Below are 26,749 nucleotides of genomic sequence, written 5' to 3'. Positions count from 1 at the left end.
GCCATCTGGATTAACAGTTTGACACTAAATCAGGCAGCTTCATTACTCCCAACCTCTTCCTTGCCCTTTCTCCGTTGTCCTTGCAAAGTGTGTGTTCCACCATCAGAGTTGTTGTGGGACTGGTTTTATTGCTGCCTTCTTGCCGGCGAAAGTGGAAGCCTTTCAATGTCTCAGGCAAGCTCCTGTCCTTGCTTGCCCCCAACCTTGCGCCCGTCACTGAGATCAGCTCATTTGTCGGTTCCTCTCAACTTCACTCCGAAGAGCAAACTAAGGGCATGTTCTGATGTTGTATTGCTTAAAATGATTTGTTGCTATTTGGGGGGTGTGGGAAAATAAGTTTTTAAAGTACAGCACTGTGTATTATTATTTTTAAAAAGATTCAGGTTTGCTGCTGGGGGGGGGGAGAACCCTGAAAATGGCATTTTGTTAAATTTTAGGCTTTTGGGTTTTTTAAAAACTCAGTACATGGCCCTCTTAACAAAAGCAGTGAATCAAAGCCTGTTTCTCTATTCAGTAACATAGGAAGAGCCCTAGTCCAGCATAGGGGAAATATTTCACTTCTGAGGCAAGCATTACAAATATTCTATGTAGGTTAAGGTGTGATAGGATGAAATCACTGTTCTCTCTCCTGACCCCTGTTTAGAGTGATAAGCTACATAAATTCCATGCCTGGAACCTGCCTTGTGATGTTGAACCTTTGGGAAGGAGTGCCACACTCTTAACAACGCTGTAACATGCAGCTCTGTCTCTCTAGTTCTTCTGCTTAGCTGTGTAGGAGCTTCAAGGGGAAAAGTGAGAGTCCTGTTAAATAATCATGGGTGTATGTGTTGGGTGGAAAGGGACTCATTTAATCCTAAACAATCCCTGACAGATGTTGCTAATCCTATTTATGAATGGGGGTTGGCTGTTCAGATATATTTGTCCAGGTGAACTGTGATGGAAAGAGACTTAGGTCAATTGCAAAAAAAAAATAGAAATTAGTTAACAGTTATGAAACATAGATTTAACAACTGTGATTAGTTTGTCGCCAGCAATGTTATGCAAATATGTGCCGTCGGTATTCAAGTGGTTGAATAGTACTTGGCTTTTTAATTGGAACCCAAGGGGATAGCTCAGTGAATTTAAACAAAGTCCATAGCAACAGTTCCTTTAGCTTGTAAATGTGATTGTGATTTTGAGAAGGGAGTAAGCTGTTCTTCAATAAGCTTTGGTTCTCCTCATTGGCCTAGCTCCCAGGTGACTTAGGCTAGTAGGTGCTAGAGAGAGGAGGGCCTTCTCAGTGGTGGCTCCTACCTTCTAAGAATTCCCTCCCAAGAGACAGACATCTGAAAATGTATCTCTTCTCTGGTTTTTAACTCAAAGGTGGTATTCTATATGCTGCTGGTGGTTTTTCATTGTCTTTATCATAGGTTTGCTGGGCTTAGTTATGTTTTAAATTACATTTTTCTGTAGCTGAGTATTTTGAACTGGTTGTTTTAACATGATATGTTGATGGCAGGGCTGTAGCTTTTAAAAACCCTATTTAATGGGGTAGTCTATTGTTTGTTGCATGTTGTCCTCGGGAGACTAGACTTGAAAGGCAGTTTTGAAATATCTGAAAATAAGTAAATGGGGTAGGGTTACCTGAGCTCCTGTAAAACTGGGGAGCATGGAGCCCCATCCTGTGTTAGCTGCCAGGTGTTGCGGTTGAAAGTGTGGGGCGTTGCCTTCTTGAAGGCATTCCTGGCTTCATGGCATGTTTGACCCAGGGAAGTATTTATTTAAAGTACTTCCACTCTCCTTTTCACCTGGAAAAGGTTCCCAGGTGGCTCACAATGATCACCAGTAAATCTGTCTGTGTCTTTAGGCTAGCAATCTAAAAGGTACAGTGCAAAAGAGATCGGGGGGCTGGCGTTCATGGGGTGGTCACCCCACCCAGTTGCACTTCTCAGTCCAGCCTGGGTGCTCCTCTTTGTGACCATAGGAGATGTCTCTACTCCACTTGAATGGGCTGCTCTGAAATAGAAGTGCCTCTCTCCATGCTTGCTCCGGATAACGTGTAGGGTCTGTACAGGAAAGAGCTTGTTGTCACTTGGCTATTAAAAGAAGTGGCTGTCGATCGATAGGGAAGGATGGAGTTGGGACTATTGAGCTTTCGTCCTCTTACTCTCCCCAAACCTCTTCCCAACAGTGGCACGTTTCGCAGGGAGCCAGGAGGAACCATCGTACTCAATGACCTTACAGCGCAATGTCAGATCGTTTGGGGCAAACAGCAAAGGGGAAGGATGGAAAAAAGTATTCGTCACTCAACTTGTTTGATACATACAAGGGCAAATCCTTAGAAACACAGAAACCCACAGGTAAAATTATCTCTCTGTTTGGGGGGGGGGGCAAGTATTTTCTTCTGAGTACTATTCTCAAAGGAGGAGGCGGTTGCCATGATGAATGTGCTTAGTCTCTGATGCCCCCTTGATGGCACTCGCAGCGCCCTGAGCAGCTGCTCCCTCCTTGAGTACATCTGAAACTACCAATTTGGGACTTGGCAAGAAAGCTCTTGGTAGTTGCAGCAGTTCATGGGAGGGGTGGGGTCGGTAAGGGAAGCTTTGCTGGGGGAGGTGGGAGAGGGCGGAGCTTTCAAGGACTCTGCCTAACCCCGCCTCCTCCTTCCCCTACAGTTACTCCCCGCCATGGCTTGCAGAGTCTCGGTAAAGTTGCCATTGCCCGGCGCATGCCACCCCCTGCAAACCTGCCAAGCTTAAAAGCGGAGAACAAAGGCAATGACCCCAACGTCTCACTAGTGCCGAAAGACGGGACAGGATGGGCAAGCAAGCAGGAACAGCCAGACCCAAAGAGGTAAGAGGGAGCCAGAGGGGTGCAGACACTGCTTTTCCGGGTGGTGGGGAGGAGGAAGGCACATTCTCCATCAACCTTTGCTTCAACGGGCGTCTTCCTTCCTCCCTCCAGTACCGATGCCTCGACAGCTCAGCCGCCGGAATCGCAGTCGCCGCCGGCTTCACAGACGTCTGCCTCAAACCCACCGAAACGACCCCCAACAGCCCCCGAGGTAAATCCAGGGCAAGAACTGGGGTGCTGAAGGCTCCCAATCAGAAGCTCTCCTCTTCTGGACAGTTGTGTGTATCAGCTTCCAGCCTAACAGATCCTAACGCTTTTTCTGCAAAGAGCCACGGTTTCCTAGCTCCAGTCCCTTCTCCCCTCTGTTTGGCCCCAGCAGAAGCACCAGCTCTCTCCCTATTTAATCGCCGTTCAGTCCATGCATGGGTGCAGTCCTTCTTCTACCAGTAGGCAGGAGCATATCAGAAGGAGGACTCTTTCAGGACTAGCTAAGAATCACCTCCCACCTTTCCTCTTAGAGACAGCTTTTCTCCTGCTTCCAGAGCAAACAGTTGCAGGTTCTGCCATGGATGTGCTATAGTTCCTAACTGACGGTCCACATTTTGCATAGCTTTTGGTTTTTTTCCCTGGCATCAAAGCTTTTGCAGAAAGTTGGGCTTTATTGTCACTCACTCTGTGACTGTTTGGGACATTGTGTTAAACTATGGCTTAGCATTACATGCCCAAGCCTCTGGCTCACGTGCTTCCTTCTCCTCCTCCTCCAGCACGGCTCTCATGAGATTCTGGAAGCCTGCAGTTGAGTGTTCAAGCTTAGTGAGAAGAAGCGTTAGTCACAGTTTTGGGTGCAGATCTAACATTACCCGTGCCTTATGAAAACAAGCTAGAATCATGAGACTGTTTGAAGTTGCCTTGTTTCCCTAAAACATTGCTAAGACTAATCACAGTTTGTCTGGGTTTGGGCATAGTGGGTAACTGTGTATAACAAAAGCTTCTAGCCTCAGTTGTGGGCGCAATAGAAGAGGAGAAGGTTGCTCATGAGTCCAAGGCCTGCTCATTAATCCAGGGGTTGGGAAACTCGGCTTCTTTCCCGGGTTGCTGTCTGCCTTGTCCTCCTTTCTCTTGGGGAGAGTGAGACCAGGCACATTTGCAAGTCAGGTTAGAGGCCCAGCCACTGAGTGTGGCAGCTGAGACACGGCTTGGCCTCGGGGCTTGAGCGTGCCTGCCAGACTCTTTTCTCCTTGTAGTGTGGCTGCATCACTGCAGGCCAGATGAAACCAGACTTCAGTTGAGTCAGAGCAGACAGGACTGATCCAGCCCAGAGGCCTCCCCAGCCCTGCTTTAAACCATAGTCTAGCGCTATATCAAAACAAAACCCATGTTAACAACTGCACAGCAAGGGGCAGGGCTGCCCCATAACTCCCTAGCCAACCTTGCTACTTACTAGAACAGGAGAAGTCAGTGTGCCCCCAGATGCTGTTTGGCTCCAGCTCTCATCAGCCCTAACCATCACTGTAACTAGTTCAGAAGGATAGACATTCTGGAGGGCAGTGGGTAGGCTGCCCCTATTCTAAAGGCATTTGAGCCATGCTTGGATTGATTTGCAGGACGCGGGTGGCGCTGTGGGTTAAAACCACAGAACCTAGGACTTGCTGATCAGAAGGTCGGCGGTTTGAATCCCTGCGACGGGCGGTGAGCTCCCATTGCTCGGTCCCTGCTCCTGCCAACCTTGCCAAAGTGCAAGTAGATAAATAGGTACTGCTCCGGCGGCAAGGTAAACGGTGTTTCCGTGCACGGCTCTGGTTTTGCCAGAAGTGGCTTAGTCATGCTGGCCACATGACCCGGAAGCTGTACGCCGGCTCCCTCGGCCAGTAAAGCAAGATGAGCGCCGCAACCCCAGAGTCGGCCTACGACTGGACCTAATGGTCAGGGGTCCCTTTACCTTTGCCTGGGTTGATTTAACCGTGAGATTTGTGGGTTTTTTCTTAATGAATCGACGTGAACCTTTAGATTGTGTCAGTTTTGGAGATCGCTTGACAAAAGGAAGCTGGCAAGAAGGTCAGTCGGTTTTGACCTCCCACCCCTCCTCTTGTTCCAGAATCCCCCTACAGTAGCAAGCGGGGCAAAGTCCTGGGCGCAGGCCAGCGTTACCCATGGAGCGCAAGGAGATGGTAAGCTGTCTTCCAACTAATTTTGTGTGAAGCTAGGACCTCAGACTTTTGGAGAGAGGAGAATCAGTATGTTTCAGCTCCCACCACCATTTAGTTTATTATTTAAAAAATTATATTAGCATCTGTATTTTCCACTGCCCCTCCTAAAACATTGCAACATCAAACTTCTTGGAAAGACCAGCAAAGAAAGTGTATTTCCCTGGAGAAGGGTATTCCAGAGATATGGGGCCACCAACAAAAAGGCCCACCCCCTGGTGCTCAACACTCTGGTGTGCTGCCATCGCCCCAGATGTGTTACGAGACCCTTGTAAAGGACCCACCTGGGCTTTCTTTCTCTGTTGCCAAGGTGGAAAGGGATCAAGCCTACTGTCGCGATTCTCTCGCGAGGAATTTCCGACCCTGCAGGCGGCTGGCGACCAGGACAAAGCTGGCAAAGAAAAGGACACTACCGATGCGTCGTATGGGCCCGGACCAAACCTCCGCCCCCAGAGTGAGTGGTTTTGCTCAAGCGTCTGTTGCTTCTGGGCCCCAGAGCAAGCTGGGAGTGGGGGGAGCATTGTCATTATCAACCATTGCCAGAAGATTTTCTCCTTCACATGGGGACATCTAATGAAGCTAATAAAAATAATATTTATTTATACCCCACCCTCCCTGACCAGAGCCGGGCTCAGGGCAGCTAACCACAGTGAAATTACAGTAAAAACATAATAGGGGGGGGGAACCCAATTTAAAATACGTACAGGTTAAAATGCAATTTAAAATGCAGCCTCATCAAAACCATAAGGGGAGACTGAGTCCAAACCAAAGGCCAGGTGGAACAGCTCTGTCTTGCAGGCCCTGCGGAAAGATGTCAAGTCCCGCAGGGCCCTAGTCTCTTGTGACAGAGCGTTCCACCAAGTCGGGGCCAGTACTGAAAAGGCCCTGGCCCTAGTTGAGACCAATCGTAACTACCTTGCGAACTGGGACCTCCAAAATGATGTCATTTGTGGACCTTAAGGTTCTCCACGGGGCATACCAGGAGAGGCAGTCCTGGAGGGGGAGGACAGACAAAACAAAGCCCCTCTTCACGTATCACATAATTAAAAATGGGTGGGGGTCAAGGCTACTCGCCGCAATGGCCACATGGAGGTAGACTCCTCTGTTGGAGGCAGTCTGCCTCTGAATGCCAGTTGCTGGGGGTGGGAATCGCACCCAGATTCTGCTTTCAGGATTTCCATGGGCGTTATATTATCTGGTTGGCCCCTGTAAGAGCAGGATGCTGGCCACTGGCCTGACCCAGCAAGACACATCTTCCGTTCTTAACTTCTCTTCCGCCCAATCTCTTGCAGACGCTACCAGTTGGCGGGACGGAGGTGGGCGGGGCACTGACGGGGAGCTGGTGCCCGAGGACGGGCGGGCTGGGGTTGGCCTGCAGCCCAACATCCCGCCTCAGTTCCCTCCCTACCGGGGGATGATGCCGCCATTTGTAAGTATATTGCAGAAGAGGAGGTGCCGAGTGACTTGGGCCACCTGCTTCCTTGTTTGAGGGCAGGGGAAATGGAAGGGAGAGGGAAAACCCTCCAGTAACCAATTTCTCCCCTACCCCATCTCAGATGTATCCCCCGTACCTCCCGTTCCCGCCTCCATATGGGCCGCAGGGACCTTACCGCTACCCCACACCAGAGGCGCAGAGGTAAGGGGTTTTTAAAAATTAAAAATGTGATAATGGCAAGTGATCTTTGTGGCAGAAGGGGAAAGTATGTAGAGGAACAGGAGCAAGTGATGGGAAGTGCAGGAGATTGCAGTCAACTGCGTAACTGGAGCCGGATGTTTTGGGTTCCTTGTACAGTCGTACCTTGGAAGTCAAACAGAATCCATTCTGGAAGTCCGTTCAACTTCCAAAATGTTCGGAAACCAAAACGTGGCTTCTGATTGGCTGCAGGAAGCTGCGCAAGCCCCATCAGATGTTCAGCTTCCAAAAATAGTTCGCAGACCAGAACACTCACTTCCAGATTTGCAGCGTTCAGGAGCCAAAACGTTTGAGAACTAAGCTTGTAATTGAACAGGCAGACAACAAAGGGAAGGTGTGTGGTTGGAGTCTCTTTGGGCCGAGCTGATCAATCAGAAAGTGGAGGGAGCAGGAAGTGGCATCTGTGAAATAGTGGAGGATATAGAGGGGCACCTTTCCCTTCTCTGCTCCCACATGGAAGAGAATTCCTCTATAGGCTTCCTGTTGCACCATCAGAAGCAGACACTGAATCAGTGGAATGCAAATGTCTCCTGATTTCTCTGCAGCATATGGCCTAGAGAGCACCACAAAACCCTAATCTTCATGCTTGCCCTCTGACTCCATGTAGGAAAAGACTGGCTGTTACACAAGGGAAGGCAGATACTTCTTCGTAGTACTTGATCCTTTGGTCCCCTTAGTGCAGCGAATCTGTAGCTCTCCAGTATTTCCTGGCATGGCTGGTGATGAGGAATGGTGGGAGTTTTGGTCCTTCAGCGCCTAGAGTGCTACAATGCACTGCTCTGCTGGGTTTAGAGCAACATTATTATTTAGATCAGCAGCAAGGAAAGTCAGAGGTGTGACGTTTCTCTTGATCTCCGTCGTCCTGTCATCTCCAGGTTCCAGCGGCTTCCAGGACCCCGCCCTTCGCAGCCTGCGGCGCGCGTGTCAGAGCCTGTGAGCCGGCCCCCTGTCCTCAAGCAGGATGACCTGAAAGAATTTGATGAGCTGGACCAGGAGAATGACGAAGGCTGGGCAGGTAATGAAAGAGCCTAACCACAGAGCTACCCACAGGAGCCGGGACTCTTGAAAGCGTTTCTTCTTATTGGATCTGTCAATCGAAAGACATCCTATTTGTCTCCCACAGGAGCCCACGAAGAAGTGGACTACACTGAGAAGCTGAAATTCAGCGATGAGGAGGACGGGAAAGAGTCTGATGAAGAAACCACTGAGAACCGGTAAGATTAGGCGGTGGTATGGCCAATAACAAAGTCTGTCCCGCACAGCTGGCACAAAGCATGTTGGTTTTGTGAGACGGGTGACCCCCCCCCCCGGGTGCCTGTTGCTGAGCTGCAGCCCTGAGCCACATGGGATCACCTTGCTGAAAAGTCATTCTTGCCGGGCTGCAGCTACATCACAAAAAAACCTGTGCATGCTCTCTCCTCGCTCCCTGCCCCCCGCCAGCTCTGAGCAGAAGGTGCAGGGTCTAAGTGGCCCCATTTGACACCTCTCTCTTCCCCTCTGTCCCCAAGCAATGATGAGGCTTCCGGCCCGGAAAGCCAGTCATCGGGCACAGACACCAAGAAGGCTGGAACTCCAAAAGAGGATCAACCCCTCGTCAAAGCAGCCTGGGCCGAAAACGCACGTCCCCCAGAAGGTGGCAAAGAACCGCCGCCACCTGCTGCTGCAGTCCGGGCACCGCCACCTCCGCCGCCACCACCCCCCAACCGGGGCAACTGGGGGCAACCCAATGACTTCCCGGTGAGTCTATGCAGGCTGCAAATCCTGCTTGAGAGCACCTGCGGTTGGCAGCTGCTATTCAGGCGGGCCAAAGTGTGGAGAACCCAGGCTCAGGTCCCCTCATTCAAGGGGCGTACATTAGATTGCATTGGGTTTCCAGGTAAACCAGTAAAACAAATGTCAGTGTGGTGTAGTGGTTAAGAGCGGTAGACTCATAATCTGGTGAACCGCTCCTCCACATGCAACTGCTGGATGACCTTGGGCCAGACACACTTCTCTGAAGTCTCTCAGCCCCACTCACCTCACAGAGTGTTTGTTGTGGGGGGAGGAAGGGAAAGGAAATTGTCAGCCGCTTTGAGACTCCTTAGGGTAGTGATAAAGCGGGATATCAAATCCAAACTCTTACACGCCTCCTCTTGTAAAAATAGAAAACTTCCTTAGCCGGAACAATGCACGTTGGCATCGTTATTTTGATTTATACTCTGCTTTTCGGCTAAAATAAAGTAGGCATTTGGGTGGCACTTGGCATTAGCCCACTCTCTCTCAGCTTTAACTAGAACTTCCACGCTGAGTTATTGAAGGGATGAAGCCGTGAAGGAACAGAGCAGCTTCCATGCGGATGTTTCGATACTTGGATTTGGGCCTTTGGGCTTCTTAGTGAGGGAACACGGGTGTGAGCAGGGACAAACTCTGCTCTCCTCGAGGGTCTTTGGGAGTTGCGCTTCCAGCTCAGGTTTCCTTTCAGCAGAACAGCTCTGAGCGAGGGCTTCTCTTTCTCTCTTTGCCATCCAGGACCGCTCACTGCGGCCGCTCCCCCCAGAAGACGAGGACGAAGCTTGGCGCCAGCGGCGGAAGCAGTCCTCCTCGGAGATCTCTGCCGCGGTGGAGCGGGCCAGACGCCGGCGGGAAGAGGAGGAGCGGCGCATGCAAGAGGAGCGGCGGGCGGCTTGCGCCGAGAAGCTCAAGCGCCTGGATGAGAAGTTTGGAGCTCCCGACAAGCGCTTGAAGCCCGAGCCTCCCAAGGAGTCACCGCCTCCCGTCATTGTGGCTGCTCCTCCTCCCCCTCCCCCTCCAGCTCCCACCCCTGTGCCCCCCAATCCGCCGGCTGCCCCAGTCACCCCCGAGGAGAAGAGGGAGAAAGAGGAGCCGGTGCTGGCCAGCAAACCTCACAGTGCTGTCGCGAGCAGCAGCGGCAGGAGCAGCTTGGACTCCTCCGGCGCTGGTAAACTTGGCTTTTATTTTCGGTGTTCTTGTATAGATATATTCTAACGTAGTTAGCAACCAAAGTGAAAAATCATTTGATTGAAAAGTACAATAAAACAACGACAAGAAATGAGAGGGGGAAAGCCCAAAGTATGCAATAAAAGGAAAACAGGAAGGCAACTTGGCCTGATCTGCCTGCAGACATGCCACATTGTGTTTCTCATGGCCAAATGATTCTTGGCTGATGGTACAAATCTCCCATTTTATTTATTTATTGAATATCTACGTTGCCCTCCCGCCCCAAAGGAGCCCAGTGCGCTGTGTTGCAGTGGCCATTATACACGTGGCAAGCTGTCAGCTGATGTTGCTGTCATTTGAGTCTTAGGGACATAGGAAGCTGTGTCGTCATCTTCATCCTGAGTTCTTACCATTGGGTCCACCTAGTTCAGTACTGTATTGGCAGCGGCTCTCCCAAGATTTCAGTTGGGAGTGAGTCTGGGAGAAGCTAGGTGGCCCAAAGGCCTGACCTGGCGTCAGGCAGCATCCCATGTCCCTGGCAACAAGGTTCGGGCAGCATGCCGACTTGCCTTCTGATTTGGTGGGTGGTGCATACAGGGCTTCGGGGATCTGTGCCCCCCTCATGCGATGCTAGACTGTGAACTGCCATCATGCCTGACCATAGGCCAGGCCAGAAATTGAGAGCCCCAGCTTCCCTGTGAAGGGCTGCAGGCTTCCCACCCCGGGCTCCAGAGATCGGCAAGGTTGAACCCAGAGTCTGCCTGCTGCCTCACAAAGCCTGCCTTTCTTTTGCGTGTGTCTTGTGCATGTCTACTACAGCTGAGCCCGCTGTGGCTCCGCCTCCCAAGGAAGTCCCCGAAGTGCGGGAAGAGCCACCCATCTTGCCTGGTCCTGCTCTCCCAGCCGCTCCCGCCCCAGCCAAGGTGGAGCCCAAAGCCGAGACGGTCCTTCAGGCCCGCCAGCCGCCTCCGGCTCAGACCCTCAGCTATTCCAAGTACCAGAAGTCATTGCCTCCACGATTCCAGCGGCAGCAGCAGGTACAGGGGGTGTAGGCAGGTGCCTGGGCTAGGCACTTGCTCCTAACAGGGGAAGGGGTAGTTGGGGTGGGGCCAATATAAGGAAGCAACTTGGCTGAGGTTCCGTTGCAGTGATGAGTCTTTAGACTAGAGTCTCTGACACCCCCTGATGTCCTCGCAGCTACCTGAGCAACTCATAACTTCTCTATCCGACGACACACGTGTCGCAGGAAGTGAGGGTCTCTCATTAGTGTGCTGTTGAGGTCACTGAAAGAGCCCTCTCTCTCCATTGCCCCCCAACCCCCTTTTCAGGAGCAGTTACTGAAGCAGCAGCAGCAATGGCAGCAACAGCAGCAGCAGCAGCAACACAGCCAAGTCCAGTCCCCAATGGCTTCCTCTTCCCAGCAGCAGGCAACAGGGGCTCCTCTGGCTGCCATGGGCCCCTCAGGCAGCGTCCATGCTCCGCCTGGGCCGGCAGGGCAGCAGCAACCCCCAGCCCCGCCTCCAGCACAGCAGGCCCCGCCCAAAGGCATGTACCCCGGCTCCATTGGAAGGCCGCCCCCCATGCCGCAGATGAACTTTGATCCTCGCTGGATGATGATTCCGCCTTACATGGACCCACGTGTGATGCAAGGGCGGCCCCCCATAGACTTCTACCCCCCTGGGGTCCATCCTTCTGGTAAGTAGAGCTGAAGAAAAGAAGTCCAGGCTGGTCCAAGTGCATTTGACCAGGCAGCCTTTTAGAAGACTGTCGGAGCCGGTAGGCCTGACTCGCAACGGGTATGTCTTCTGTTCACCCCTCAGGTCTCCTGCCCCGTGAGCGATCAGACAGCGGGGGCTCCAGTTCAGAGCAGTTTGAACGCCATCCTTCGATCCTCCGAGAGCGTGGCACTCCGCCGGTTGATCCGAAGCTGGCCTGGGCTGGAGATGTCTTCACCAATGCCCCTTCCGGTGCAGACTCGAGGTCTCAAACGGCATCCCTTCGGCAGCAGGAAGAGGAAGAGAAGGGCTTACGGTGAGCGAACGTCTGGAGGGAGTCTGTTGGGTTGGCTGGGAGCAAGATGTTGCAGCGGGGGGAGGCTGAGGTTGTCCCATGTTTGTTTTGAAGGCCTTCCTTTTATTGGAACCACTAGCAAGTTGGGGGCCTTACAGTTTCTTGACTGCAGTAATGTCAGTGGGATGGGCCCATGGTCTTGTGTCCTATCCCTAGCGGTTGAGGCTCTCCTGCCACTTGTGGCAGTTTGGAGTGACAGCTGACACTGCTTGGGGTTGTCAGAATAGAGGACCTTTCAATCACCCTTGCTCTCCTTCCTTTAGGAGCGAGACCCCTCCGGTTCGCCTGCGTGAGGCCATCACTCCCCAGCCCTACATGGGGAACTACCAGGGTTTCTCCGAAAACGGCAACCCTGCCTCAATGCACCGCTTCCCCGTGGATGAGCCACCGCGAGCGGGTCCCCCTTGGCAGGCCACCATGGCTCTGACGGCACCCACAGAGGTGAGCAGAAACGGGCGCCCTGAGCCGCCGGTCCAGCTGCCCCGCAAGAGCGAGGAGGAGCCCCAGCTGCTGCACCGGGACCCCCCAGAAGAGATCAAGACGGTTGAGCCTCCCGTCATTCGACCAGTGGTGGCTAAGAAGCCTCCCTCGGAGCAGCCCAAGGAGGAGCCTCTGGTCAAAGAGGAGGTCCTGCGGCGGATGGAGAAGCCCCCGCGGCAGCAGCACGAATTCCACAAGCAGCCGCGGCGCGAGTCCAAGACGGAGACGCGCTGGGGGCCCCGTCCCGGCAGCAGCCGGAGGATTGAGGAGATTTCCGGGGACAAGGCCCCACGCCGAGCCGGGCCCATCAAGAAGCCGCCGCCTCCCCCTAAGGAGGCAAAAGACGAAAGCGAGGAGATGCGCTCCGCTGGGAAGGCCAAAGAGGGGGCCGAGGCGGCGGGCAGCAAACCCGAGCTCCCTAAAGAGCCTCCGAAAGCGGGCAAGGAGAACAAGGCCAAGCCGGTGGTGAACGGCGGAACAGTGATGCCACCCAAAGAGCAGCAGCACACTGGCACACTGTCGCCAAGCCGGCGGCGGCGGGAGCCCCCCTACGAGCGTGGTGGCTACGCCGGCCGGGGGCGGGCCAGGGGCCGAGGAGAGTACTTTGCCCGAGGGCGAGGTTTCCGGGGTGCCTATAGCGGGCGCGGGAGAGGGGGGCGCGGGAGAAGCCGGGAGTTCCGCAGCTACCGCGAACCCTTCTACCGGCTGGATGATGGCGTGGGCAAAGCGGCGGGGCCAGGCTCCACCTTCCGCCCGCGCAACGCCAGCGAGACACGCAGCGAAGGCTCGGAGTACGAAGAGATACCCAAGCGGCGGCGCCAGCGGGGCTCCGAGACGGGCAGCGAGACGCACGAGAGCGCCAGCGACGTGGCCCACTCGGACAAGGAGGTGACCAAGGAGCCGGCCCCCAGCCATCGCAGCCGGGCCCCTCCTGTGACTTCTGCCATGGCCCCCTCCTCCCAGCACCCTGGCTTGCCTCGCTTTGCCGACAAGCTGCCTCCGCGCCTCTCAGACCCTGGCACCCGTGGCGGGCGTGTCTTCACCCCTCGCGGGGTTCCCTCACGCCGGGGCCGAGGTGGTGGCCGGGCGCCCCCTGGGGGGTGGAGCCCTCCTTCCAAGCCCCAGCCCAATAAGAAGCCCGATAAGCAGCAAGAGGCAGTTCTGGAGCCGTCGGGCAAAGAGAAGGCGCCGTCAGGCCCTCCAGCGATGGCCCCAGAAGAATCCGGTGGTTTCCAGCCCCCCTTAAAGCAGCAGCCACCTCCGCCACCTCTTGGCCCTGGCTCGGACCGTGGCTTTGACCGGCCACCCCGCCGCCGGCGCCACGGGCGTTCGCAGCAGCAGGACAAGCCGCCCCGGTTCCGGAGGCTGAAGCAGGAGCGCGAGAACGCGGCCCGACTCAACGGCGAGCAGAGGGCCGGCCAACCGTTCTCCCCGGCCCCTGCCGCCCCGCTCCCCGAGGAATCGGCTGCCCGGCGCGTGGCAGGCACAAAATCTCCCGACTTGTCCAACCAGAACTCGGACCAGGCGAATGAGGAGTGGGAGACGGCTTCGGAGAGCAGCGACTTCACGGAACGCCGGGGCGGTGGGGAGAAGGAACCGGCGCCTGGCGGGCCTCCCCCCACCGCCTTTCTCAAAGGTGGCTGCTCTGGGGCGCCTTCGGTGGGCGGGCGGCCCTCCAACAACGAGCTCAGCTTAGCCCAGAGGAAGGAGATGTCCAAGCGCAGCTTCTCCAGCCAGAGGCCTGGCATGGACCGGCAGAACCGACGCTCCAACCCCGGCCCAGGAGGAGGAGGCAAGGCTGGCCGTGGAGGGAGTGGCGGCGGGCGCAGCGGAGGGGACAAGAGGAGCTGGCCCTCTCCCAAGAATCGCAGGCAAGTACTCGGAGGAGAAAGCCCGAAAGATGGAGGGGGGCAGGGGATTGGTAGACAAAACTGGAATGGCAGAGAGGTAAAGAGAAAAAAGATTGAAAAGGAAACACGGGTGGCATTTGGCTAGTAATAATATCAATAATAACAACAACAATAATAATAACAATTTATTTATATCCTGCCCTCCCCAGCCAAAGCCAGGCTCAGAGTGGCTAACAACAGTAAAAATAGCAGTTTACATAAAATCAGTCAATTGAAATTCATTCTAAAATCAATTCAGAATCAAATTAATGGCAACCATTGGGCTAGAGTTCTGTGAAGAATTACCAAAAGAGGAGGTCAGACTGTGCCTTGGCCAAAGGCCTGGTGGAACAGCTCTGTCTCGCAGGCCCTGCGGAAAGATGTCAAGTCCCGCAGGGCCCTAGTCTCTTGTGACAGAGCGTTTCACCAGATCAGGGCCACGGACGAAAAAGCCCTGGCTCTGGTTGAGGCCAGCCTAACCTCCCTGTGGCCCAGGATCTCCAAGATGTTTTTATTTGAAGACCATAAGGTCCTCTGTGGGACATACCAGGAGAGGCGGTCCCGTAGGTACGAGGGTCCTAGGCCGTATAGGGCTTTAAAGGTTAAAGCCAGCACCTTAAACCTGATCCTCTACTTCACCGGGAGCCAGTGCAGCTGGTATAGCACCAGGTGAATGTGATCCTGCAGCGAGGACCCCATAAGGAGTCTCACTGCGGCATTCTGCACCCGCTGGAGTTTCTGGGTCAGTCTCAAGGGCAGCCCCACGTAGAGTGCTATGTGAGGTATTATTTCACCCAACAAAAAGTCCACCTCTGCAATGTGACTTTCCTCCGCCTAACTTTCCTGTTCCTCCAAACCTCCAGAGCAGATTTAGGGGTTGGGGAGTCACGACACGTAAGTGGGCCTCATTCTGTGCGTGCAAAAACTTGCATGTGTTCTGTCCCTTGTTTCCCTTCTCCAGTAGTATTCTTTTAAAGCATATTTGTGGAACGTTATGCCCCACTCTCATTTTGCCACAAAAGTTAACAAATCTTCAGCCCCTTAGCGGTAAATAGCAGAGGAAGGAATCTAGTTTGACCATGGGAAGTTGGGAACAGACAGAAGACGGGGCAGTCCTACATAAATTCCGTAAGAGAAATGGTCACCATCAAAAACTGGGAATTTTGAAGATGACTTGTTGATGGAGAGGGAGGGAGAAACAGCCAAGGAAATCCCCGGTCCGCTGCCATAATGTTTCCTGCTTCCTCCTCCTCCTCTAGCCGGAACACCGATGACCACTCTCCAGGCCTGAGCCTTCCCCCAGCACCCACCACCAGCACAGTGTATCGTTTGGACCGCGTCATCCACAGCGACCCAGCTGGCATCCAGCAGGCTCTGGCTGAACTGGGCAGCCGCCACACAAAGCCAGCCTCCCCCGGCCCTGCCCAGCCTCCCTTCCTGGGGCCCGGAGGCAGCAACTCCTCTGCCCTCCCACTGCGACGCTTCGAGAGTAGGAACAGTGGCAGCGCAGGTAATGGGCAGAGTCTCTGCTTAGTAACCAGGGGATCTGGATTTCTTTCTCTTGGAAGTGACTAAATTCATTCTTGGCGATCAATTACCGTATCTTTTCTGTCTATTAGACGCCCCTTATTTTGGGGGACTCCGATTTAAGAGAATGGGGGGAGATGTATCCGTGTATAAGACGCCCCCAAATTTTTGGCATTATTTTTTTGGGGGGTACCTAGTCTTATACATGGAAAAAGACGGTAATTTGCCCATTGGTCATTATCTTACTTGGCTCAGTTGACAAGCGTGATGTCACATGACCAGTACATCTGCTGAGTGCGTTAATCAGCTCTTCCATTGCTCCAGGGGGCTGTAGTTATTTCAAGATGCCCACCCCTCTCCCCAATCCCCCACAAGGGACTTTCTAGGAGCTAACAAGTGCTGCATCGGTTCTCCCAATGCACAATACAGTCTTACATTTCCAAAGCTAAGCAGGACCCAGTACGGTTTCAGATTGGATGGGGGGCTGCATGCATTGCAGTGGGTTAGGGTTCCTTCCAGCTCTATGATTCTAAGATCGGCTGCTAATTGGCTTTGGCAGGTCTTGTTGAACTGCATTTCCAAGTGCTTCTGGTCTCGGCGGGGACCAGATGCCTGCTCCTTCCCCACTGCAATCCCATTTTGCTGTTTTTTTCCATCCCCCCAATTCAGACTCTTGCTTCCTGGACAAGAACCAGCTGCTTCTCTCCAGCAGTGCGCCAGTGAAGGAGTCCAGTGCATTGGGTGGCTTTTCTGCAAAGCGCCGGGAAAGGCCCCGGAAGCAAGACCTGCTCCAGCAGGTAAGCAATTTTCTCTTTTTATGTAATCACGTGGCATGAAGCAGAAGGAAGGTTGCAACTGCAGCAGTTCAAATACTCGTGGCCAAGGGATGGAAAGATCAGGAGGCTCCAAAAATAACAGATTGGCAAATTAAATTAGAGGAATTTGTGGAGATGGCTCAATTGACTAGCAGACTCAGAGGAAACTCAAAGCAAAATTTTGCGGGAAAATGGGATGGTTATAGAAGATATTAGTTTTGACTCCGTGCTAGCATTTGAGTGACGAAGTAAAAGGAGGTGGATAACAATTAAGGATTTATTATGTTTTCTGAATGTATTGGAAAATTTATATAGAAAGGTTTATTGTTTTGTGTACATTCAGTTATAAGATAAACATATGCGAAGGGACTTGACAGGAAGTCAAAATGTTTATTTTCATTATTATCATTATTATTTTCTATTTTTCTTTATGTTTGTGCGGGTGTGTGTTTTGTATGGAATGTTTGGGAGGAAATAAGACGGTAAATAACAAACAAAATATTGATGTATGTAATTTTTATTTCTCAATTATACTTTGTGGTAGTATGGTTGTAATTTTTTTGTAACATAAAATCATTCAATAATTAAAAAAAAAAAATTAAGGAAGGCTGCTCAGCTTCTCAAGGTCTCACGTATGTGTCTGTCCCCTGTCTCTCTCAGGACCCCATTCCCTTCCCCAGTGGTCCTGGCTTCTCGGCCCCCAAAGAGGAGACCCCTGGCGAACCTCGTAGCAGGAGTATTCCAGTGTCCGAGGGGCTCGCCCCACAGATCTGGAACCAGCTGAATTCCAGTGAGTTATTGCAAGCATGCAGAGAAGAAGGAAAGGCCATGCTCCTCGGGCAGGCTGGGAAATCAGAACTGGCAGCGAGAGGGAGCAGCTTTTGGGATCAGGGGAGAGAGAGCAAACATTCCTGGCTCAGAGGTGCCCCTGTGTTTTGTTTCATCAGACTCCTCCCGAAAGAGCTACCGCCCTGCCTCTGTGGAGCCCTGGATCGACCCTCTGAACGCCTTTGAAGAGGTTGCTAGTACGGAGGTGAGGTCCGTTGAGATGGGATGGATCGGGTACATGTTCTGCAGAGGCTCCCTTTCCAGGGCGGAGCCGGACTTTGCCGATGAGGGAGCTTTCCGAGCACAATTCAAAGTGTTGGTGCTGACCTTTAAAGCCCTAAACGACCTCGGCCCAGTATACCTGAAGGAGCGTCTCCACCCCCATCATTCTGCCCAGACACTGAGGTTCAGCGCCGAGGGCCTTCTGGCGCTTCCCTCACTGCGAGAAGTGAGGTTACAGGGAACCAGGAAGAGGGCCTTCTCGGTAGTGGCAACCGCCCTGTGGAACGCCCTCCCATCAGATGTCAAGGAAATAAGCAGCTATCTTATTTTTAAAAGACATCTGGAGGCAGCCCTGTTTAGGGAAGTTTTTAATATTTAATGCTGTATTGTTTTTAACACTTGATTGGCTGGGGAAACTCAGCCAGATGGGCGGGGTATAAATAATAAATTGTTATTATTTTCTGTCCCCTAACCCTGTTTCCTGACTCTGCTTTGCCCCTTGCCCAGATGAGCCTGTCTGACAGCGGGGTGGACCTCAGCAGCGACTCACAGGTCTCCTCGGCCACCTGCAGTCAGCGCAGCTCTCCCGACGGGGGTCTGAAGGCCACACCAGATGCTGGGGCCAAGCGCAGCGGAGCCATCGGCAAAAGCACCGAGGATGCTGCCGCTTCAGCTGGACCGGAGGGAGCAGAGCCTAAAGAGCAGAGGAGGCGGCCCCCGCCAGCCAGAGACTCCAGTCTGCTGAAGGAGAAGAAGGTACACAAGTAACTCTGGGGTGTCGCCACATCTTCAGTCAGCACTGATATAAAGCATGCAGCTGCATTGGTTTCCTTAATGCAGCGGTGGCCAAACTCGGCCCTCCAGCTGTTTTGGGACTACGACTCCCATCATCCCTAGCTAACAGGACCAGTGGTCAGGGATGGTGGGAATTGTAGTCCCAAAACATCTGGAGGGCCAAGCTTGGCCACCACTGCCTTAATGGTTTCCTTTACTGGATTGGTTCCACCCCACCCTGTTTTACTGAAACAGCTCTCCCAAAGTTTTGTGGTGGGTGGGTGGGTGTGTTGCGCTGACTGAGGTGTCCTCTTTTGGCTCTTCCACTGCCCTTCCCGTGATTGCCACCTCTTGACACAGTTGACTCTGCCATCCTGATTGGGCTTCTGAAATCGCCTGTTCTCCTGACTCAGCCACCTCATTTCTCTCTTGAGCTCTTCTTGTCATTTTTGCTCCAGTTAGGACTTGGTCCTCTGCCTCGGTTCGGCATTACAAATGGGGATCTGTGAGAACTGCAAGGCTTTTAGGAGGATTCCCACCTTACAAAGATCCTTTTAGCAGCAAAGAAAGCATCACCCCTTAACAGCCACAACAGCTGCATCCTGCTCCACTTTTCCAGAACAGCTTCCCCTGCCCTCTTCTTGCTAGAAAGGAGTCCACATGTTGGTGGTTTCAAGGAATCTTGGTGTGGGCTGCGTTTGTAGCTAACACAGACCGTGCATCCCAAGTTCTTCTTGCTTTGGGATTCTTTCAGGCAACTTCCCTTCCTCTTTCTGAAAGTACTGTATTTTTTTGCTCTGTAAGACTCACTTTTCCCCTCCTAAAAAGTATGGGGAAATGTGTGTGCGTCTTATGGAGCAAATGCAGGCTGTGCAGCTATCCCAGAAGCCAGAACAGCAAGAGGGATCGCTGCTTTCACTGCGCAGAGATCCCTCTTGCTGTTCTGGCTTCTGAGATTCAGAATATATTTTTCTTGTTTTCCTCCTCCGAAAACTAGGTGCGTCTTGTGGTCTGGTGCGTCTTATAGAGCAAAAAATACGGTATATTCAGGAGGGGTAGCATAATTGAAGGACGTGCAAGTCTCTGCACTTAAAATTTTATCCAAGCAAAACTAGCCCAGGTTTTTCACCAGATTGAATTCCATTATATACATAAATGATTTTCACATATTCTAATCCTGGGGAACTGGCAATAATCCAGGCATGGAATGTAAGCTTCCACCCCCTGAAATCCTGCACTGATTTTGAAAATAGTACCAGGCATAATTCTCCCCCTTACGTACCTTCATGCCTGTCTTTGCACTCATAAATATATGTTGTTGTTTTTTAAGTGCTTTCACTTCAGCTGCAAGCATCAGTTGGTGCTAAATAAATGTGAAGTAACAGCCGCAGCACTTCCCCTCAACCCGCCCGCCCCCCCCAAAAAAACACCTCTGGAAAGTGAGCCTGGATACTGCCCTCCGGCTAAACTGTTTGCCACCCCCATGGTCTCAAAGGGCCCATGAGTTTCACCACCCCTCCTCCTCCTCCTGCGACAGGTGAGCAGCTCCCCTGAGCCGCTGCCCCGGGACCACCCTCCCCCTGGTGCTATTGGCACAGAGCGTTCCCAGCGAGTGGAGAAAGCAAAAGACAACAGCGCAGAGGGTCTGGGTGCGATGACGTCCGAGCCAAACCCCCAGCTCGAGTCTCCCGGGGCCTGCCCACCCATCCAGTTTGGCGCTAGCGACAAGGTAAGTGCCAAGATGCATGTGCTTTGCAGTCCCTTCTCGTCCAAGTCCCAGGCTCAAATTCCAACCCCCTCCCCCTGGTTTTCGCCCCCTTCAGGATGCTGACCTTCGCTTCATGGTGAACGAAGGGCCGAAGCCAGACAAAGAAGAGCTGCACCAGGGACTTGCCGAGGGGGTAAGTAGGGAAGCCGTGCCAGCACTGATTTGGGGCTCCCTCTTCTCTTCCCACCCCCTTGAGTTGAGCTTGGAGGGCTGCAAAAGAGCTTGGCTTTGCTAGCTGGGCACTGGGATGCAAAATCAGGATTAAACTGGCTTCTCCTTTGAAAGGCCAGTCTTGGCCAGATTCCTGGATGGGAGCAGGGACATCTCTCTCCCCCCTCGCTGTTGCTCCCCATCAGTCCGCTGCATATTACTAATATTCCCCTCCCCTCACCCTAATCCTAATCTGAGGAATGAGATCATTACCCCACCCTTACTTACCTTCCCAGGCCGCTCATCTGCGGCCACATTGTTCTTTCTTTTATCAGATCAAAATCATCAGAAAACCGCAAAGGTTGCTAGGTTTATCAAGGGTGCAGTGAGATTAAGGGCCACTATCTGAACGATAATCTTGGTCATTTGATTGCCCTTTTAACCCATTGTTGTCTTTTTAATTGTATATATTGCTTGTTTTATGTTGCTATGGCCGTCGGCTAATGCGAATAAAGTTTATCTATTATCCCCTCACCCTAAGGTGTCGGGGCGGGCTACAGCATGCACCTTTTTAAACCACGTATTCTACAGAACAGGGGACGCGGGTGGCGCTGTGGGTAAAACCTCAGCACCTAGGACTTGCCGATCGCATGGGCGGCGGTTCGAATCCCTGCGGCGGGGTGCGCTCCCGTCGTTCGGTCCCAGCGCCTGCCAACCTAGCAGTTCGAAAGCACCTCCGAGTGCAAGTAGATAAATAGGGACCGCTTACCAGCGGGAAGGTAAATGGCGTTTCCGTGTGCTGCTCTGGTGCCGGTTCGCCAGAGCAGCTTTGTCACGCTGGCCACGTGACCCGGAAGTGTCTGCAGACAGCGCTGGCTCCCGGCCTATATAGTGAGATGAGCGCACAACCCTAGAGTCCGTCAAGACTGCCCATACGGGCAGGGGTACTTTTACCTTTACTATTCCACGGAAGATAAAATCAGAAGAAATACTGATGTACAAGCGATATTGGGGCTTGATTTCTGCAACCTGTTGTGCATAGGATTGCCCTTGGCAGTTTCCCCCAAAACCTCTGCAGGTTAAAAATGCAGCTGTTAGACCTGGGTGGTAGGGAATATATTTTGCCAGATTTACTGTCATTGCAGTGCAGGGGGTTAAGCTGTTGATATGATTTCTCTATTAGTACATGTTTGCACATGGCAAGGTAGAGTTTAAATCTGTACGAGGGAAATAAACATTTGGTCCGTTTAGAAAGGAAGCCTAGGGCCTTGGTTGCCTCCAATGACTCCCCTACCTCCTCCCTCTCCGCAGCTGACCTCGGCCCCCAGGGAGTGGGAGCTGCTTCCGCCGGCCCCTCCCAGCCACCGAGCTTCCCCCGAGGCGCCTCCTGGCCGTGGCTGCGAGGCCCGGCCGTTCCCCGTAGCCCCAGCATCTTGCCTGCACAGCCTCCCAGCAGACACTTCCGTGTTCTCAGGTATGGAGGGGCATTTGGAAGGGAAAGGGAAGATTGCTCACGTTATGCGGCTCCCAGCCAGAGCAGTGGTTGACTGTGCTGCTTCCTCCCAGCAGGTGAGAGGGGCCAGGGTCAGCGGCTGTACCCGGAGCTGTTTTACGGGAACCAGGTACCTACCTTGGCAGCTTGGGCAGAGGAGGGGCCAATTTGTGTTGCTGTGGGGCCTCTGGCACAGCTCAGGAGGAATGGTTTTAGCTCTCCCACCTCCTCTGAAAGGTTCCTTGCATCCTCTTTCTGCAGGTCCAAACTGCCCAGCTGGAGTCCCAGCTTCATGGCGCGAGCGGGGGCAGCAGCTACCGACCGAGCACCCCTTCTCTGCACACCTACAGGTAAGGGCAGGGAGCATATGGGGCTCTGAGCTCCCCTTGTGGCAGGGATGATAATAATTATTTTATTTATTTATTTATTTCTACCCCGCCCATCTGGCTGAGTTTCCCCAGCCACTCTGGGCGGCTCCCAATCGAGTGTTAAAAACAATACAGCATTAAATATTAAAAACTTCCCTAAACAGGGCTGTCTTTTAAAGATAAGATAGCTGCTTATTTCCTTCAGATCTGAAGGGCAGGCGCCACTACTGAGAAGGCCCTCTGCCTGGTTCCCTGTAACCTCACTTCTCGCAGGGAGGGAACCGCCAGAAGGCCCTCGGCGCTGGACCTCAGTGTCCGGGCAGAACAGTGGGGGTGCAGATGCTCCCTCAGGTATACAGGACCGAGGCCATTTAGGGCTTTAAATGTCAGCACCAATGCTTTGAATTGTGCTCAGAAATGTACTGGGAGCCAATGTAGGTCTTTCAAGACCGGTGTTATATGGTCTCTGCGGCTACTCCCAGTCACCAGTCTAGCTGCCGCATTCTGGATTAGTTGTAGTTTCTGGGTCACCTTCAAAGGTAGCCCCACATAGAGCGTGTTGCAGTGGTCCAAGCGGGAGATAACTAGAGTATGCACCACTCTGGCAAGACAGTCCATGGGCAGGGAGACACCTCAGAGCCTCTGCAGCATGCCATGCATTCCCACCCTGCCTTTTGTGAGAAGCACTTTGAGTCTGGTCCACAAAGGTGATACTGTACCCATCTTCCTGCAGGCCACCATGTGGAACATGGAGCAAGCTTGTTTTCTGCTGCTCCAGGGGGTGGGACCCGAACCAGTGGATTCAGGTTACAGGAAAGGGAAGTGGACCCTCCTTCCTTGGAGGTTTTTAAGCAAAGCTTGTATGGCCATCTGCAAGGATTCTTTAGTCATGTATAGCTGAGATTCCTACATTGCAGTTGGAGTCCCTTCCAACTCTACAATTCTATGGTAAGACTGAAGGCAGCTCAGGGTAGCAGGCTGGAAAGGTCGTTGCAGGTCACAGTATATAATAATAATTTATTATTTATACCCCGCCCATCTGGCTGGGTTTCCCCAGCCACTCTGGGCGGCTTCCAACTGAATATTAAAAACAGTACAGCAGTATGTGCACTAGGCCAGCTGGGTGACACCAAATCGGGCGGCTTCAGAGGTTCTTCCCTCCTTTGGACTACTTGGGAAGGTGGTGGACTTAGGAGCCAGTGTGGTGTAGTGGTTAAGAGCGGTGGACTCGTAATCTGGTGAACCGGGTTCGCTTCCCCGCTCCTCCACATGCAGCTGCTGGGTGACCTTGGGCCAGTCACACTTCTTTGAAGTCTCTCAGCCCCACTCACCTCACAGAGTGTTTGTTGTGGGGGAGGAAGGGAAAGGAGAATGTTAGCCACTTTGAGACTCCTTAAAGGGAGTGAAAGGTGGGATATCGAATCCAAACTCCTCCTCCTCCTCTTCTTCCTTTGTTGGAGGTTTTTAAGCAGAGATTGGGCGGCCACCTGTCAAGGATTCTTCAGCAGCGAATCCCTGCATTGCAGGGGCTGGACTTCCATCTCTGATTCTGAACTGTGGCTTTCTTCCTTCACTAGGTCCCAGCACCTGTACCTCCAGCCCAGCCCAGCCCCCACTTCTCCTGCTCAGACGGCCGGGGGCGCTGTCTTGCCCAGCTCCGCCTTGCTTTCGGGGGTGGCCCTCAAGGGGCAGTACGTGGAGATATCGGCCCTGCAGGCGGCGGAGCTTCCCAAGCTGCCAGCCACAGGCCTGCTGTACCAGGCTCCCCCTCCTTCCTTCATCTACAGCTCAGCCTTCTGCAGCAGCCAGCTGGCTCCAGAGCAAGCCCTGCTTCAGGTACTAGGCGTTGTGGTGGGCGAATTAACTGAAGGGCAGGCCTTCTGGGAATTGGGGGTGCAGAGGAAACCCGGATTTCTGGAGGCAGGTTGGAGAGGAAGAGTTTATGATGTGGCACAAATGGGTGGGAGCTGGGAGAGAGAGCAGGGCAATGGGGAGTTCAGGGAGCGGGGTCACGTTTTAGGAAGCCAGGAGCTCTCCTCTCACGCTGTGTCTATAATAGTAGGCAGCTTGGGACGCGGGTGGCGCTGTGGGTTAAACCACAGAGCCTAGGGCTTGCCGATCGGAAGGTCAGCAGTTCAAATCCCCGCGACGGGGTGAGCTCCCGATGCTCGGTCCCTGCTCCTGTCAGCCTAGCAGTTTGAAAGCACGCCAAAGTGCAAGTAGATAAATAGGTACCACTCCGGCGGGAAGGTAAACAGCATTTCCGTGCACTGCTCTGGTCCAGAAGCGGCTTAGTTATGCTGGCCACATGACCCGGAAGCTGTACGCCAGCTCCCTCGGCCAATAAAGCGAGATGAGCACCGCAACCCCAGAGTCAGTCACGACTGGACCTAATGGTCAGGGGTCCCTTTACCTTTACCTTTACCTTACTCTCCATAGGTAAGTAGCTTTGTGAAAAGGAGCCAAGCTTTCTTTTCAGTTGGCTCGATCTGCAGCTCCAGAGCCACAGATGTGAGGAGTGTTGCCAGTTACTGAGGATCGTGGACCGCATGCTTCTGAATACCGGTTGCTGCGGATCACGAACAGGAGAACGTTCCTGCCCTTAGGTCCTGTGTCCCAGACTGGTTGGACGCAGAGGATTGGTGGGAGACACCAGCTGGGGGACCCTCAAAGGAAGAAGGCTCAGAGCTCAGGAGTGGTAGTGGGACAACAATGAGTGGTCAGAGGGAGAAGACTGGGAAGAGGAGTGTTGAAGAGGTAACAGGGAGCAGAGAGAATTGTTGGCGCAGAGAGGTCCAGAACCCAAAGCAGGAGAGGCAGAGAGGTGTCAGACTGGTGAAGCCAGGAGGATCTTCCCCTAATTCTACAACAGACCCGTTGGTCTCCCAGAATCAGAAGGGGTATGAAGAGGGAGGAGCAGAGGCAGATGTGTCGACGTAGTCTCAGATTGCTTGGGAAGGACCCAGGGAAAGAGGACACTTAGGGAGCTGTGGGAAGGCAAGGACCTGTAGTCTCCATAACTGCCTCCTAGGAGCAAGACTTGTTGAAGAGAGTTGCTGTGCTCGCGGGCCTGGCACTCTTCAGCAGATCCTGTTCTTCTGATAAAAATCACTCTTGTGTGATTTGCTGCCAGCTAGCCTCTGACACCCTGCTTGTCGGTTTTGTAGAGCCATTGGCTTTATGGTGGACCTTGGAACTGATCCAGGAAGGCTCCGATGTCGAGCTTGCATTCAGAAACCTTTGATGCGATCAAAGTGGGCCTCCTCCTCTGGGTCCTGTGTTGGGAGTTGCCATCATCGTGTCCCTTCTCCCTTGCAGGTGCGCCAAGAACTTGCATCCCCCTCCGAGTTCTACCCAGCCGCCCTGGGGCAAGGCAGCCAGAGCAACTTCCTGACTGCTCCCGGCCCTGGCCAGCAGGTGAGCGAAGCGCCATCTCTTTCAGCCCAGCTCCTGGACCAAAACTGTCCCAGGATTGTAATGCAGCCCCTGTCTTTCTCTCTCTCTCTCTTTTCCCACTCTCCTCTGTCCTTCCCCAGGTCCTGTTGCCCGTGGTGGAGCCGCCCCAGCTGCCCCCCGTGGTGAACTTTGGCTCCTTGCAGCAAGCGCCACCTTCTGCCCCTGCCCCTCCGCAGCCGCAGCCTCCCCCCATGCCCCTGGTTTCCGTGGCCACCCAGGCTCTTCGGGCGCCCGGGCAGCTAGCCGGGCGCCTCGTCTCTCCAGCCGTGCGAGCCTTTCCTCACGGCGGAGTGGGCCGTAGCGAGGTAAGGAAGAGGGCTGGTGGGCTGGACTCTGCTCCATGGGAAAGGCCTCCCCACCCGCTGATTCTGATGTAGGGTTTTTTTTTCCCCGCCAGCTCCACGCTCTGGAAATGAAGCCGCTACAAGATTACAGGAAACTCAATGGCCTGGGGTCTCCAGGGGCCCGGCCCCCCTCTGGGGGCAGGTGAGTGTTCTGTGTGGGGCAGAGCTTTGGAGACAGAGGAAATGTCCTGGAAACAGACTAAGGCAGGGTTCAGCAAACTTTTTCAGCAGGGGGCCGGTCCACTGTCCCTCAGACCTTGTGGGGGGCCGGACTATATTTTGAAGAAAAAATGAACAAATTCCTATGCCCCATAAATAACCCAGAGATGCTTTTTAAATAAAAGCACACATCCTACTCATGTAAAAACACACTGATTCTCGGACCGTCCACAGGCCAGATTGAGAAGGCGATTGGGCCGGATCTGGCCCCCGGGCCTTAGTTTGCCTACCCATGCTGTAAGGTCTCCAGTTATCAAGAATCCCCCCCCCCAATGCTGCCTGGAGGTGCTGGTAGCAGACTCATAAAAGGACGACGACTGGGCCCATCTCACATTTTGTGGAGTGGACCCACATTGCCTTGAGTCAGCCAGGAAGCATAGAAAGGCCTTTCCCTAAAGCATCTTCCTGTTACTGGTGCCTTCTCTTTGCAAGTTCTCAGAAGTATCATTTCCGTTAAAAGTAGTAAGTGTCGGAAGATGGTTCCTGAGCAGCGAGAGAGAAGTGAAATGGCCCCTTTGGCTGCCTCGTCACGGAGACTTTTTCTCTCCCCTCAGGCCTTTCTCTGGAGGCTTTGGTGCCAGGCTGAAGTCCCCTGGTTCTGCCTACGGTGGCATCTTCCGTGCCCAGCGCTTTGAGGTCTACCAGCAGGTGAGGCCGCCATACAGGACTTGGTGGGATCGG

The 26,749-nt window shown here is 53.3% G+C and overlaps 1 protein-coding gene across 5 annotated transcripts in view; it reads left to right on the top strand.

The window, feature by feature from the left end:
• The window catches only part of PRRC2A (proline rich coiled-coil 2A), a 41,861-nt gene that overhangs the window by 14,261 nt on the left and 851 nt on the right, over nt 1-26,749 (top strand). For 2 of the 5 annotated variants that reach the window (XM_083491017.1, XM_083491018.1), the window contains exons 2-31: nt 2,171-2,339; nt 2,655-2,832; nt 2,944-3,043; nt 4,928-5,000; nt 5,347-5,490; nt 6,329-6,465; nt 6,593-6,672; nt 7,605-7,744; nt 7,853-7,943; nt 8,238-8,466; nt 9,238-9,667; nt 10,486-10,703; nt 10,995-11,361; nt 11,487-11,697; nt 12,000-14,087; nt 15,365-15,615; nt 16,302-16,429; nt 17,108-17,237; nt 17,395-17,480; nt 18,005-18,253; nt 19,809-20,000; nt 20,095-20,172; nt 21,501-21,663; nt 21,756-21,811; nt 21,943-22,031; nt 23,627-23,885; nt 25,368-25,466; nt 25,586-25,810; nt 25,903-25,991; nt 26,623-26,716. In XM_083491017.1, the coding sequence (XP_083347143.1) occupies nt 2,228-2,339; nt 2,655-2,832; nt 2,944-3,043; nt 4,928-5,000; nt 5,347-5,490; nt 6,329-6,465; nt 6,593-6,672; nt 7,605-7,744; nt 7,853-7,943; nt 8,238-8,466; nt 9,238-9,667; nt 10,486-10,703; nt 10,995-11,361; nt 11,487-11,697; nt 12,000-14,087; nt 15,365-15,615; nt 16,302-16,429; nt 17,108-17,237; nt 17,395-17,480; nt 18,005-18,253; nt 19,809-20,000; nt 20,095-20,172; nt 21,501-21,663; nt 21,756-21,811; nt 21,943-22,031; nt 23,627-23,885; nt 25,368-25,466; nt 25,586-25,810; nt 25,903-25,991; nt 26,623-26,716 (6,786 nt within the window). In that variant the 5' untranslated portion in view covers nt 2,171-2,227. The remainder of the gene's footprint in view (nt 1-2,170; nt 2,340-2,654; nt 2,833-2,943; nt 3,044-4,927; nt 5,001-5,346; nt 5,491-6,328; nt 6,466-6,592; nt 6,673-7,604; nt 7,745-7,852; nt 7,944-8,237; nt 8,467-9,237; nt 9,668-10,485; nt 10,704-10,994; nt 11,362-11,486; nt 11,698-11,999; nt 14,088-15,364; nt 15,616-16,301; nt 16,430-17,107; nt 17,238-17,394; nt 17,481-18,004; nt 18,254-19,808; nt 20,001-20,094; nt 20,173-21,500; nt 21,664-21,755; nt 21,812-21,942; nt 22,032-23,626; nt 23,886-25,367; nt 25,467-25,585; nt 25,811-25,902; nt 25,992-26,622; nt 26,717-26,749) is intronic. The other 3 variants (XM_083491019.1, XM_083491021.1, XM_083491020.1) reach the window with 3 other exon arrangements.

The sequence above is a fragment of the Podarcis liolepis genome (assembly GCF_965112155.1).
Source record: "Podarcis liolepis genome assembly, chromosome: 2".
Lineage (NCBI taxonomy): Eukaryota > Metazoa > Chordata > Lepidosauria > Squamata > Lacertidae > Podarcis > Podarcis liolepis.
This window is presented reverse-complemented; position numbering and strand designations above follow the sequence as displayed.